At 34.8% G+C, this 15,969-nt stretch overlaps 1 protein-coding gene across 1 annotated transcript; it reads left to right on the plus strand.

Annotated features, from left to right (window-relative positions):
- Window positions 1-6,893: 6,893 nt before the first annotated feature.
- LOC127804358 (uncharacterized) lies at window positions 6,894-7,391 on the plus strand. Its single transcript, XM_052341218.1, has one exon. It carries the CDS (start codon window positions 6,894-6,896, stop codon window positions 7,389-7,391), a length of 498 nt encoding a protein of 165 aa, XP_052197178.1.
- The last annotated feature ends 8,578 nt before the right edge of the window (window positions 7,392-15,969 follow it).

A 15,969-nucleotide genomic window follows, 5' to 3' on the forward strand; every position in this document is an offset into this window, starting at 1 on the left:
AAATCCTAAAAAGAGCACACTAGACTGCAAGAAACTACACTTCTTCAAATTAGCATATAACTTGGCTTCTCTAAGTGTAGCAAATACATGATGAAGGTGACTCAAATGCTCCTTTCTAGATGTACTATAGACCAAGATGTCATCAAGATGGACTGCTAGGAATTCCCTTATGAAAGGACATAGAATGAGTAATAATCCTCATAAAGGTACTAGCGGCATTGGAAAGCCCAAAAGGCATACATAACCTCTCAAAAAGTCCAGCTTGGGTCTTGAAGGCAATCTTCCACTCATCTCCTGGTCTAATCCTAATCCTATGTAGGACGGTAGGTAATGGAGAAGAGAAGAAGTAAGAAGGAAGGAAGAAGAATCAGAGAAGAGAAGAAGAAATGAGATCGAGAGAGAGGAGAGCATTTTAGAGGGAAGTTTTTTCTGAGAAAATTGATCACATAACTGCCTTTCACATTCAAGTACACACATATATATGTCCGACATAAAATAAAAAACATACCCACAAATACAAGAAATTGTACACCCCAAACATAAATACATCCTAAAATCTACTCCTATGCACATGTTAAACCCATCCAAATCTCACTCGAGACAGTCCCATGTCACAATATCTTCGAATTTATCTCAATTTTTGTAAACTGGCCTCTTTGAAATGGTCCTTAGAATCAAATTATCACAGCTTCATTGATAATTTGTTGGAAAATATATGAAATACTGCTTTCATATTCTTTAGGCCATATGGCTGATTCTGATAATGGATGATTGGAATTGTGATAGGGATATTTTATTTTGATTTTGATTTTAAAACAAGATTTAGAATAGGTTTTATCTTATCTATTTTTGATTTATCATAGTTGTTTACATGATAGAATTGTATTTGATTTAGGGATTAGATACAGTTATATTTGATTTTAATTGGATTCTTTTAGATAGGTTATGTTTTAATTGCCTATAAATAGACAACATAATGTAACCTTTTTTCTAACTTGATGATTGAATATTATTGATTTTCTTCCCTTGAAAATTTCCCTTTCTTTCTCAATTCTCCTATCCCTGTTTCTTCTTCTTCTTCTTCTTCTCTTCTATTTCTGCTCTGTTTTCTGCTATTATTCTCACTGTCCCGCATCAAATCTTATGTTAGGCTGCTTATAGGGTTATGGGGTGTTTGAGTTACCGGTTTGACCGCTTATAAGTTGTTAAGCAGAAGTTGGTAAGGTGTTTGGGCCCACCTCACTAATGTTTAAGGTACCTAACTTAAATGTTACTACCATAGCATTTTGCAAAAGTTGGTGAAGAGAAGCTTTTGCAAAATGCTACTAATTTATAAGCTGTGTTGATCGACTGTTTTATAATTTTATCCTCATCATTTTTGCTAATTTCCAACCATGCTCTTTTTCTTCAACCTCTATCTCCTGTTGCCTGTCCCCCTAGCTCTTCTGATCTCCACTGTCGACCATCGTCGTTGCCCCCATCATCTCCTCCTTCAATATATATATATAACAACAATAAACATATATATATACATATAATAATATTTTATTAATATATTTTAAATAATTATATATAATTTATCAACAGCTAATAGTAAAATTTACATCATTCAACAACATGTATATTTTGGTCTTTTTATCAAGTTGTAATAACTTATTAACTCTTTCAAACCAAATACACAATTATTAACTAATAGCTTAAAAGTACATTTATCTAAACATGTTATGAGTTTAAACGCTACCCAACTTAAATGTTACAAACACCTTAAATATTACCTTGCTTAAAAGCTCCAAAAATAAAAGCTTAGCCAAACACCCCTTTAATCTACTTTTTTTTTCTTTTTTAAGAAGCAATGATTTTCAGAACACAACAATACCAAATAGGCCCCAAGTCCGCTCTTGTATCCTTTCTCTTTACTTGGGGTTGGCTGCATAATCATTCCTTCTAGTTGATTCTAGCCATATGCTTAGTTAGGCCAAGAGAATTGTGTCCTTATTCAACTCATGTTCTCTGGGGTATAGTTGTAAATTCGAGATATGTATTGTGAATTGGAAGGCCTAATTTCTAAATCATGAAATGTATCAAGTCATGAGATGCAATAACAACTTGATAAATAGCTTAAAAAATATAATCTAAAAGATGTTTATACCTATAACATGAAGAAAATATTCAAAATAGTAATTTTAATCAAAGTTTAACAATATTGATATCAAGGATTCCAAAATTAACCATAACTCTTAGATATGCCATAAACTCATAAATCATAAGTCGTAAAGTCTTAAAATGGTGAGAAAAGTTTACTAAATTTATATCTAATCATCCTCCCTTCAAGATTAATGTCACCATGACCACTGCTATCATCATTGTCTTCCAATGTGGCCTGGTTTTCGAATTATATCATACCATATTATACAATACATGCTATTCAGGCTGCAATTCAAAGCAAAATCGAATTCACTCTTTGGTTCACGTCAGGGGCGATGAGTATCGGACCAAATCTACGATACACAATACTAACGACACTGCTCCTAATTCACCCAGCTTCATTCTAGATCAGTCCAGTACTCAAGTTTGGTTGGATTGGTCTAAATTGCACATAGATTTTCCATCTCAAATGGATTTCCCAAATTTGTTCTCTCTTTTTTCCAGGGGATCCATGTTATTTAAGTTGCCTTTCATAATAACATTAGAAAAGTTATATGCGATCAGTACTTGATAATGTAAAGACCGCGTGAGACACTCAGATGACATTTAGACATGTTTTGTTTTTAGGAAAAGAGCATATCAATGTTATCACTAGTACAAGTTATACACTCAATAGTTGACATGGTGAAATGTATGTTTCTGTGACAGTGCTGTTCAAAGGTGCTCTCACATTATCGATGAGATACATGGTTATGCACATCTACGCAAAGAATTGGAAATGCCCTTGCTGATAATACAGTTCCTCTTCTCCCATTGGAAATGCCCTCATTGATGCTATTAAATATTCTCCCTGCCCTCATCGATGGTATTAAATATTCACCCCGCAACTGGGAGAAGAGGAACCGTATTATCAATGAGGGCATTTCCAATTGTTTGCGTAGATGTGCATAACCATATACCTCATTGATAATGAGAGAAACTAGATAAGAGCCTGTATTGGATGCCGGGACTCGCTCGAAAAAGAACCGGATACTTTAGTATGTCCATGGAACACATCTGTAACATATAAAAACCATTCCCCTTTCGTTAAGAAGATCATGAGAGAGTGAGTTGGGAAATGGGTGTAGGCCTTACTTTCTTCTTTTCTATTTCTTTATGGTTGTGATCTGTTTGTACAAACCAACTGGTGTTAAACCCTTTGGCCTTTGCCATCTTGCGGCTAAAACCATGTCTCTCAATGGCCAAGATAAGTTAAAACTGCGAAGGCTGCTGGCTCTGCCGATTAAGCAACATACCACCGTCTTCTTTTGCCAAGCGCCTTTCCTTTTTGCAAAAGCAACAAGTAGGAACAATCCCATAGAAAGGCAGGTATATATAATTGCCAGATCAAGATTTTTTTTTTCCTTTCTACATCTAGGCTCTATTTTAGGAACACATGAATACTTAAACTACTTCAAGAGAAGAAAGATGAAATAGACTGCCATTACAGGTTCTATTCTCAGTTGTCTAGGCGATGGCGCATGTCGTGTCCTGAATGGGCAGTCAGGATTCAGCCAGGAGGGGTGTTTCTTGTTCTGTGTTTTTGTTGATGCTCCCAAAATAATATTCTTCTGATATACTGTGCATCCAAAATACCAAGTTTGTTGATGCTGTACTTGGTACTTGGTTCTTGATGGGCGAGCTCCCTAAAGGGAGGTGCCTTTCATTTGCGTGATGCTGAAGACTAGTGGGTATGGAATGATTTCCGGGATATGTTCTATTTAACTTTCAACATTTGTTCTTTCTTCACTGAAAAACTCACAGACATAAGTCCATTGAATAACCTAGCAGCGAACAGAAAAATGTCCATTGAATTGAAGCACACCTTCTTGAATCAACTCCGGGATACGCTTAGTCGCTGGTTCTGTTTTCCTCTAGTATATTTCCAACTTAAATTTCTTTTGGGAGTTGTCTCTCTTAGGAGTAGGGTTAATTTGATAAAGTTTTTTGTGGTATTGTCTAAAAGAATATGTACATAAAAATTGTTTGGAGAAATATGTTTACATATTTGCTTACACTTAGTTTGTCTCTTAATCCTGGTTAAAACCTGTATTTTTATACTGTTGGAACATTACACTAAGGGGGCGTTTGTTAAAATGAGCAAGATAAGGTGATATCAAGATAAGATTGGGATGCTTTCCGGATCAAGATATGGAATGATCAAGATAAGGCCGGGAAACATTCTAAGATTTCTATCAGACTGTTTGTTAAATTTTTTAGAATCCATTGATAATTGTATTTTTTCTTTCTATGTGTTTGTTAATACATATAATAAGCACCAATATAAGGGTTTTTTTACCAAAATATCCTTATTATCAAATTTATGATTAAAATAGTATTTTATGATTAATATGAATTGTCAAAAAAATTAAGATTAAAATTAAAAATAATATTTTATTTTTCAAATTCATGTTCAAAAATAAATTTAAAAAGAGTTGAAAAGAGTTAAATAAAATATATATTGAGAGAGAAATTTAAATTTTAAAAATCAATGAAATGAATAATGTCATTTAAATTTTAAAAATTGTCAAAACATATAATAATTTAAAAATATATTAAAAAATATTAATTATAAGAGTTAAATAAATAAGATTTTTTAATAAATTTAAATCTTTAAAATGCACTAAATGACATTAATTATCTTACAAGGGGCAGATAAGTAATTCAGCCTTATCTTGAAAGAGCAAGATAAATTTATCCGAGGGGGAGGTCGGATAAATTTATCTTGAAAGGGGGAGATAAGAGGTCACGTGAGGCCTTTTTCAGAAATGGTTAGATAAGGTTAACAAACACGTTGAAAATACCAAACATCCGGAATGCTTCCCATATCTAACCTTTTCTCCCTCTTATCTTGGTTAACAAACACCCCCAAAATGGGTTTCTAAACTTGAAAAATTTTATGACTATCAATTATCACTTATAAACAAAAAAAATTATATAAATTTGTTGTTAATACAAGTATTTAGCCTTGTGGATGCAAACAACACATGACTAAGCCGAATGGCTAAGAGGCTGTTTGGCTTAGTAGTTTAACTGCGTATAAGTTATTTGTGCAGCTAATAAGTTATATAATTTTTTATGATTAAGTGTTTGGCATAAATAATAAACTTAAAAGCCACCTCACTGAAAAGTTGTTATAGCAGCGTTTAGCAAAAGCTGGTACCCCAAACTTTGTCAAAAAACGCTGGTAAGTTGACCAACAAAAATACTAAAATACACTCAAATATTTTTCATATTTACACGTGTATCATTTATTACTGTTACATCTTCTCCTCCAAAGCTCTCTTCTCTCATCATTTTTTCCAGAACCTTTGCTCTGCCATTATCGCCATCGTCCAGTTGGGCCGCCGCAAACAGCCTCATTCTAGATCTAGATCACGCCATCACCGGTCCTTCTTCCAAATTCGTCGCCGCAAGCTGTCTTCGGTTTTGGGTCGAGCCATCAGTTGTCGCCTCCTTCTTCTCCGATCCGCCGTTGTCGTCTTCTTCTTCTCCGAATTCACTACCACAAGCCACCGGGCTTCCTCTCAAGATCAGGCGTTGCCGTTGTCGTCGCTAGTGGATCTCATCCTTGTCGCGCCATCGCCGCCTCTGCTTCCAACCAAGCCATCTCCTCCATATCTAATTTTATAATTTTGTAATATATATTAAATTTATGGATGAAACAAATCCCATATTTTAGAAATAATTTATTTAAATGTTAATACTTTAAATGTATTGATAAAATATAAAAATAAAGATTTTTTATAATATATCAATATATATATTTAATATTTTTATGCACTAAACCTAAATTTATAAACATAAAGTATTGTATTAATATTTTTTTAATAATTATATATAATTTATTAACTTGTAATTGTAAGTATTTTATTAATTAAAAATTAATTTATAATTTGTTTGATCAAAAATAATATTTTTATGTTTTTAATTATATTATTTAGATTTTTTTTTTAAGTTCCGATAGCTTATCAATTTTTACAAATTAAATATATTATTATTAATTGATAGCTTAAAAATACATTTATCTAAACACATTATCAATTTAAACACTACATAATTTTTATATTAAAAGCTCAAATAAAAAAGACTAAGCCAAACAGCCTCTAAAGCAATACATTGAACAGCGTTTGCAGAAACGGGCAGGACAGAAGCGAAGCTGAATGGAAGGTATTGCAGCGCTGTCAGCCCGCAAGTGCAATGCATCTAATTCACCGCGTTGTTGATTCTGCAAACATCGGCGGTCAGCCGCTCTGCCGATAAATGTTTAGGTGAAATTAACACTAAACAAAACGAGTTCCTTCCCATTCCCATCGATCCGGCCGATGTTGGTCGTCCGTTCAGGCGACCAAACCCACGTGCATCGGTAACTTCACACCTTCCACGTTTTATATTATAATGAATCCATCACCACGCAAACACAGGCACACACATCTCTCCGCCCGGCCCACGCCCCCTCGTGCGGCGGCGTCTCACTGATCCCCGCCACGTGCGCCGCCCATAGAATCCCCCTCCTCCGCCGCCCAGAATCCGCCACGTACCCACCTCGTGGTCCCCACCTAGATCCACACTATAAATACTGCGTAGGTTACTAGGTTTAGCATCTGAATCAGGAGATCGCATAAAGTATATATATTGATATATATGTGTGTATATATATAGAGAGAGAGAGAGAGAGAGATCCATAAGTGAGAGAATCAGAATCGAAAATGGGTGGATGTGAGCCGGAGTTTGGGTTGCCGTGCGAGAAGCACCCGACCCACCACCCGCAACCGGGCGTCTGCCCCGTTTGCCTCGCCGATAAACTCTCGGAGCTCTCAGTTTTGCGTTCTTCTTCAAGGAACAAGAAGACGGCAATGGCGTCTACCTTCTGTTCTTCTTCCCTATCGTCCTCGCCGGTTTACTCTTCTGGTTCCTCTCCGTCGTCTCCGGGATACCGCCGGCACCACCGGGTGGCTTCCGATGTCATGATGGGCTCCTTTTCGCTCTTCGAAAGCGGCGGCGGCGGCGGCGGCAACAACAATGCCGGGCTGAGCAAGAGCAGATCTGTGGCGTGTGATGCGAAAACAAGGGCGAGGGAGGGTGTGGGTAGGAAGAAGAAAGGAGGGTTCTGGTGGAGGCTGATTCGCTCGACCGGGAAGAAGACGAAGCGGGTGTTCGGCCATTCGAGCGCCATGAACAAAGAGTTGAACATTTACTATGTATAATTAATTAGGGTTTTCAGTATCCATCAAAAAGAAAAATTAGGGTTTTCAGCGGCTAAATAATAATAAGGCGTTCTGTCTGTAACTCTCTGTTATTGGATGATCAAATGTAAATGCATGGTATCAACCTTACTATGTTTTTCTGGAATTTGGTCTGATCCGCCATAGATGTTGCTCGTCGAGGTTTAAACGAAAAGGAATAAGCATCAGGCCCAGAATGAATGCAAGGCCCATTCCTCTTCACTCATTGCAATTTGGACAAGGTAAGTTTGCACTATGAATAAGTATTTGACCCATTTGTTTGGGCCTTAATAGCCCATTTCATATGGATTCTTTGTTATATAATTGATTTCTAAGTGACATTTTTTTTTTCTTATTATTCTAATTGAGAAATTTTTAAATGAATGTGGAATAGTATGTCTTACCGCTAATTTGATCACGTCTTGTGTCTAGATATGATTTTGATTCAACATTTATATAATTGATGTCTCCCACTAGATGTCCAAATATATTTGTCTCTTTAAATTTAAAAAGAGTTAACTTTAAGTCATCAAGAGAGTGTCAACCCATAATAACCATCAAAAAACTAGAAAGGTCAACTGCAAACTAAAGTCCAATCGAATGAAGTTCGATTCGACCATCAACCATGTCATCTCGTCGGTACATGTAGCACGGTCCTAAACAAAACTAAGCCTTTGTTTCCACATTTAAAGAACCATAACAACTTCCACTCCACGAGAACTTGCTGGATGACCGAAGGTAGCAAATTACAGAAATGCCCTCACCCAATTTGCAGACTCGCTAGCCCTACCATTGGCTTTCTTTAGCAAGCTCCGTCTCGCCTCATTGCCATCCTATGTTGCCTCACTAATCGCTGATGCATCATCTTGTCGCTCTGCTACAGCGCCTCACATAATCGTTGTTGTCGTCACCTTAATGTAATGCCTCGTGCGATCGTCGTTGCATCTTACAGTCGCATCATCGCTGCGCCTTGCCCCGACCATCGCTGACCATCTCGTCGCCTCGCTGTTACTGCCTTTTGACAAAGGTCAATCGGGTTTCATGAAGCAAGCCCGATCATCCGGAATGAATCCGATTCGATCATTGAGCTTGTCATCTCGTCAGTACATGTATCATGGTCCTAAACAAAACTAAGCCTTTGCTTCTACATTTAAAGAACCATAACAACTTCTACTCCACGAGAGCTTACTAGATGATAGAAGGTGCCAAATGACAAAAATGCCCTTACCCAATTTGCAGATTCATTACCCCTGCCCTCGATCGCCTCTTCTCTCATATGCCATGGCTACCTCCAGCAAGCTCCACCTCGCCAATCGCCGATGCATCCTCTCGTTGCCCTACTGCAGCGCCTCACGCAACTGCCACTGCATCCTACTGTTACCCTACTACAGCGCCTTGCTCGATCGCCATTGCATCTTGCTATCGCCTTGTCGTTGCGCCTTACACTAACCGTCGCTAACCATCTCGTCGCCTCACCGTTGCCACCTTTAGACAAATTCCTGGGCTTCATCTGCGGATGAATCTCAATCATCCAGGATAAAGTCTGATTCGATCATTAAGTATGTCATTTCATTGGTCCATGTTGTTGTATCATATTTTTTGGTATATGAGAAAATGTGTTTGATGAAAAATCATATGAAAATCTCATATTTCGAAATAAGTTTTTTCATATTTCGAAACATGCATGATTAGTGTTTTGACGCTAAAGGTCAAATGTTTTAAAAATCCAATTTTTTAATATATCATGTTTCGAAACTATGTTTCAATATTTCGAAACATAGATCTATAATGTTTCTATACATATTTGAAATGCTCTTTAATATATTTGAATAAATTCAATTTTTATGCATCATGTTCCGAAACAAAGTTTCCATGTTTCAAAACATCAGTCTGCCATGTTTCTAAACTTGTTTCGAGTTATAAATTGAAAAGGTTTCAAGTTTTGCTAAATCCATATGATGTATTTCGAAATTTATTTGAAATCTAATTTTATGTTTCGAAACCTATTTAGTATATTTCGAAACCTCTGTCAGTAGTGTATCCTTGTTCAACATATTTTGAAACATGTTTCTGAAGTATGTTTCGAAACCTATTTTTGATATTTCGAAACATCTGACTTTGTCAGAAAAATTTCAAAAAATCTGTCATGCTTTTGCATTTAATTTCAAAAAATCTGTCATGCTTTTGCATTTTATTTCAAAAGCTATTTTAAAAGCCTATTTTTTGAAATTATACCCATACCTTGATGTTCAAAATTCAGATATGTTTTCAGTAAAGAATAAAACCAAATCATTTTGTTTTTAAAGAGATGTCTTCCACTCATTTTGTCTCTTAGTACATATCCAGCTGTAAAGGCTGTATGTTTCGAAACATGTTATGTATGTTTCGAAATCTCTGTGTAAAAATATGTTCTTTTGAAACCTGATAAATATATTTTGAAACCTACTTTTTATCTTGTCTCTAACGGTTATAATTAACCAAAAGTCTATCCTTTTTTATATATATCATCTCTTTGAAGACAAGAAAGCTTTCTTTCTAGCATACACAATTTTACACATCTACAAGAGATTTTTGTCACAAGCACAAGTGAACAAAACTCTTCTAACGAACTCTCAAAGAAGTTCCTTTCAATCATTCTTTGGTATGCATTGTGGTACAAACAGGAGAAGCAAGCCAAAACCAAAGCTCTCATTCCTTCAAGCCCTCCTCATTCCATACCAATAGGTTTGTTATAACTATTTGGTAAAGTGTTTTAATTATATTCAAATTGTTGGGTTGTAAAAGATAAGTGTTATTTATCTTGTTGTAAGGTTTGAGTTGAGCCCTTAAAAACTCAGTGTGTAAGGTTTTAGGGTGAACTGTGGTAAAACCCTTGATGTCATTGATCGCTAGTAAAAGTGATTGTGGTTTGCAAATCCTTCAAATGGGTAAACTTGAAGGTAATGGAATAGGTAAGTGCCGAACCACTATAAATCTTATGTGTACTTGATTTCTTATTCCTACTTGTTGTTATCCTTGTTCATGTTTTTAAAAGAATCATTTTTGAAAATCTAAAGAAGTTTCATTATTTGCAAATCAGTGAGTAATATTTCGAAACATACTCATCTATATTTCGAAACATACTTAACAGAAATGTTAGTTTCGAAACATACTTCCTCAAGTTTCGAAACCTAGTATTCTGCAAGCCAAAGTTTTTTAATTTATCGAAAAATTTACCCAAATCCCAATTCACTCCCCCTCTCAGGATATACTTGCCATTATATAAAACTAACACATGTAGCACAATTCTAAACAAAAGTAAGCCTTTACTTCCACATTTAAAGAACCATAACAGCTTCCACTCCACGTCCCTTTCTTTCTCTCTCTCTCTCTCTATATGTCTCTTTTCAGACTTCTAATCCCCTCCTCCCCCGGACTTCATCCGCGGATAAATCTCGATCATCCAGGATGAAGTCTAATTCGATCATTAAGCATGCCATTTCGTCAGTACATATAACACGATTCTAAACAAAAGGAAGCCTTTACTTCCACATTTAAAGAACCATATAAGTTTCCATTCCACGTCCCTCTCTCTCTCTCTATATATATATATATGTCTCTTCTCAGACTTCTAATTCCCCCCCGATTGGCCTATGTAAGAACTTTCAGCGATGCACTTTCACCAATTAATCATCTATTTCCAAACTCGCCGCTGCTCTAGAACGAAGTAAATGGGGCTAGATGGGGTATTAATGGGTTCGGGGGGTTGGTTATTATTGATGGTGGATCAAGTTAATACATTTTACCTATACCCGGCCCATTGATAACCTTAAATGTGGCTACCTGAGGGACGTTTTGACAAAGTATCCCAGGTTGGAAGTCGGCCCTTTACCTGTTTTGCCTACGTCTCTTGTGTGTGTCCATTTGTGGCTGAGACTAAGTTAAATATTTAGCGTCATTCCAGGCAAAAATAATTTGGTCAGAAAATTGAGCATGTGGGCTGTGGCAATTGTGTTCGTGGTGATAGTAATGATTACTCTATCTATTTAGAATTTGATTTCTTTCTCTTTATAATTTTAGTAACTTTACGTCACAAGTCAGACAACTTTTTCATGCCCACAAAGTTGCGTTTCCGATCATGATTATGAGCTATGAGTGCACGAGCATGTCCCTAATGCTTTCAAATCAAGGGGGTCATATACACAGTCAGATATGAGTCTCAAATAGCATTGATGATTCAGTTCAATACTACTCATCCATGGTGCTTTGGTTCAATAATGGAACACTAATTTTTTCAATTCTCATTGTATGTAGATATTTTTAATATTTTTTTTTTCAATTTGTTATTTTGATGAATTACATTTTAATAATTCAATTAATTATATCCATAGAAAAACAAAAAGAGAAAGACATCAGTACCACAGCAGCAGGAAGGAAGTGTCAAAGTTTGAAGCTTGATTGTCTCAATTTCATGGGTAGCCACTGCTTTTTCTTTCTTCAAAAATATTGGCTTTCCATCACTTCATATTTTGACTCCTGGACGAGGGATGATGGTTTGGAAGATTCTCATCGAGTTGGGGGCCATTGCCATCCCTTAATTTGTTGCTTTCTTGTGTGACAAAGATGCCCCCTTCAACTTTCTCCTCTTTCCCAAAGTCATTTTTGCTTATTATCATGAATTTGTGATTTCACTACACATTGTGAGTTTAATATAAACTTTTAAATGCTTTATCCTTGTTAATAACAAAAGGGGCAAAAGCAAAAGGCTCACCTTTTGATTTTTAAAATTTGTTATAATGTTATAGTACTGTCAAATTTTATTAATGTCGTACTAAAATTCTAATTATATTACTTATTAAAAAAGAAATTATTAGTGTGTGTCCGTTAATTATCTAAAAATGATATGATATTTGGACTATGCATTTTCTATTAAACACGATAAAATTTTGATTCAGTACTTACTTAATGCTGTTGATAATGAAAATAATAATAAGCAAATGCATTGTCAAAAGAATCAAAGCGAAGAGATTAAAGAGAAGGCAAGAGGAGAAAATGTCAAAGCAAACAGCCCAAGAAAGAGAAGACAATGGCTTCACCTCGTAAAGCAATATGAAAATGACCTGCTTTGAAACGTGGGAAAAAAAAAAGTAATATATGCATACAAGGCATAAAGACAGGGTTGAAAACTAAAGCATAGAGGGGGAAACTTCATCTTTCATGCATTATGGGATGAGACAGTGGACATTTAACTGCCCTCCTTTTCCTTTTTGAGATGAAGACTTCACGACAAACAAATAGAACCAAGTTCATGGATACTTCTGCTGTAAGTGTGTTTGCTTATTTGTTACAAGTTTTGCAGAAGTTTCAAGTTCGTAGTGATGCAAGACATGGCATATATAATAACCGCCGTACAAAGGAAATAAGGGGCTTGTGATATATATACCCTTACATGCTTGTATTCCTTGTACATTATATTGTTTATACTCTCATTAAATTTCTTAATTTTGAAATTATATATTTGGTGTAAGTTTAAGGTTCATTGATTGCGCACGAATGGTATTTTTTAACTAAATTCTTGAAATGTTACATCCATCATAATACGTGATTGATGTTAGACTCTAACCATTAAATTATGTGGTGGAATCTGTGCAGGCATTACATATTTTTTGTAATTATTATGAGTGTTTGTCTTCTATAATTTGCGTAAACTTATGAAGATTAACTAAATTGAAGATTTAAATATCTTAAGTATAAAAAAAAAAAATAACTCGAGTACTAAAAGGTTTTCTCAAATATATCTTGAATTAATATATTAGATAAACATCAAAAACATATAATAGTAACTTTTTGTTATAGTTATTAAACTTGTATTTTGCTACAAAATTGTTATTTGAGTCGTTAAAAGGATAAACAAAGGGTAAGCTAATTTTTCACATTGAATAATTTGTTACGTTCAATATATATTTTCAAAATTTTATATATCTGAAACAATCACTCTCTTCTTAAACCTCAATCCTTGCTCTTGACAGGAGGGCAGCCACCTTCGAGTAAGGTCCTATAATTACTATATTATGTAAAGATCACCGACGACTCCATTCATATCCCAACTAAGAAAAAAGTAAACAACTGAACTCCACCATCCGATTTCCAACATCGTCCATCAAAATTACGAACCACATTGATGGAAACGGCCGCCGGTTCATAACTTTCCGGGAAAATCACGAACGCCATACGGAAACTTGCTGTTCGGACAGATGAATATGGAACTAACGGCCAGTGTCTTGTCACCACCAAATTCGACGACAGCCTCGTTTTGCGATAGAGAGAGAGAGAGTCAAACCTTTGCCCGCTTTGTGTCTGTAAAACAAGGGAATCCAATAATTGAAGCACGGATGGAACTACCTGTTTGGCGCGCGAGAAAATTCTCCATAGGATACGCAGGATACTGCAATCGTGGCCGGGCAAAAGAAATCAGATCACTGGTCACCTTCGCATCACTTTCGCCTGCAAACCAATCTACCTTCCCCATCTCTAATTGATTCTCCTCCAATTATTAATTTGGAACTGTCTCCAACTTCGTTTTCTTTTCTACCAATGGAAAGGAAGTCTTCTCGTTACTATTTGTCTGAGTACCCTGCAGCTACGTGGTGACGTGTATAGTTAAATTATTGGGTAATGAGACTTAGCAAAATTATAGTAATAACCATCTCTATTGGTAGATAAAAAGACTATACGATCATTTTGCCCTTCATCTCTCTTTTTTCATTTTCGCTCTTCTTTTTTTTAATTTTAAAAAATAACAAATAACTAAGGATCGCGAGAGACCATTTGAAAAGAAAAAGAAGATAAATCAAAATCTGATCTAGATTCATTGTGATGAATTATATTTCGGGTTTATCCCGAATTAGCCTAACTACCTAGGTTATATTGCAAATAAACCCAATCATTTGTAATGATCTTAGATTCATCACAAAAGATAGAAAAAGAGAGAAATACTTACATCATTGTTATTTTTATTTACAAAATTGTCGCTGCCCCACCATTTAGATCATTCCAAATTTAGAATAATTGTCTATATTTAGAAGGATGATGAATCTAGATAAATCACATAAAGAAATAAACTTATTGTTGCTGCCATCTTTATTGAATTGCCATTGTCATCTCTACAATTTAGGTCATTTTATATTTAAAATGATCAACTATATTTGGAATTTGAAAAGATTGTTAACACAATCAAAGTCTTAGAGAAAAAGAGAAGAATGTGGCCACTATCATCATCGCCATTGTCTCTTTCATTGATATTATCATCACTAGTCAAAAGAGAATAGAGGAGAAACTTGAGATGGAAAAAAATAGAAAATGAAAAAATGAGAAAAAAAATAAATATGAGTATTTTAGTCTTTTTCAATATTGTTTAACGGGTTAATTAATGGTAGAGGGAAATTGACACATAATATTAAATCTGATGGATACTTGTTGAATTTTCTCAAGTGTCAAGAGTATTTTTTATAATTATTTTAAATTTTAAAAATAGAGTGTGTAATTTTCCCTTAATTGTTGGTAATGAAGATGTAGGGACACCAGGAGATACCCAAATGTGACAATATTATATTTATGTATTTTTAATGAATTATATTAAGTATTTCTTTTATTTAGTTTGCATTTTACATAGTTTTTAATTTTTGGGTATTATTATAATTTTCAAAATTAGTTAAAACGTTTGTTTTTTTTGTTATGTCTTTAAATTGAGATGTTTTAGTATTAATTGTTAAAAGTTGCTAAGATTAGTTTACCAAACATGTTGTGGAGAATCAAGACACCTTTTAATATTAGAATAGATCTTTAAAATCAATAATATTGGTGTCAGAGTGACATAATTATAAAAAAGTGAATGTATGTTCATGCTAGTTGAAATTTTTTTATTCAATCCTAACTCCCTTAATCAATAAAATTGGCTCTTTAACTTGTCTTTCCTCACCTCATCGGATCTCAACTTATTTTTCCAACACCACCACAAAAAGAGACTAATAATGAACCTAAATTCTCTTGTGGGGTACATTATTTCAACGTAAAAAATGTGGTCCTAGCCCCAACATTAATTAAAATGAAAAGGATACCCACAACAGGAAAAAAAAAAAAAATCCAATAAGCAGCCAAAAGGATTTAATGAAACATGGCTAATTGTACGACCCTTTTTCGTGTGGTGCATGATGAGAGAGGCTCATGGCCTATTATTCCATTCATGTTCCTATAAACTGCTTATAGTAGATGGTCCCAAAGTCATCAATTATATTACTGCTCGAAATTATCAAAAATTAAAACTTTTTACCTGAAACGGTTGGATTTATCTTACACTCAATTGGCAGCGTCGCATCGCATCGCATCGATTGTGTTTTTCAATTGTTACGTTCTTAATTCAAATCCGAAGAAAGGATGACATTTTAATTTGTCAATCAAGCTATCTATCTATATATATATATATATTAATATATTTTATACTATCTAATCATGCATTTGCTTTGTCAACAACGTGACCAGCCTGGTATTTGTGTACTTCACAAGGAATTATTATTTTTTAAAG

The sequence above is a fragment of the Diospyros lotus genome, chromosome 6 (assembly GCF_014633365.1).
Source record: "Diospyros lotus cultivar Yz01 chromosome 6, ASM1463336v1, whole genome shotgun sequence".
NCBI classification, from domain to species: Eukaryota; Viridiplantae; Streptophyta; class Magnoliopsida; order Ericales; family Ebenaceae; genus Diospyros; species Diospyros lotus.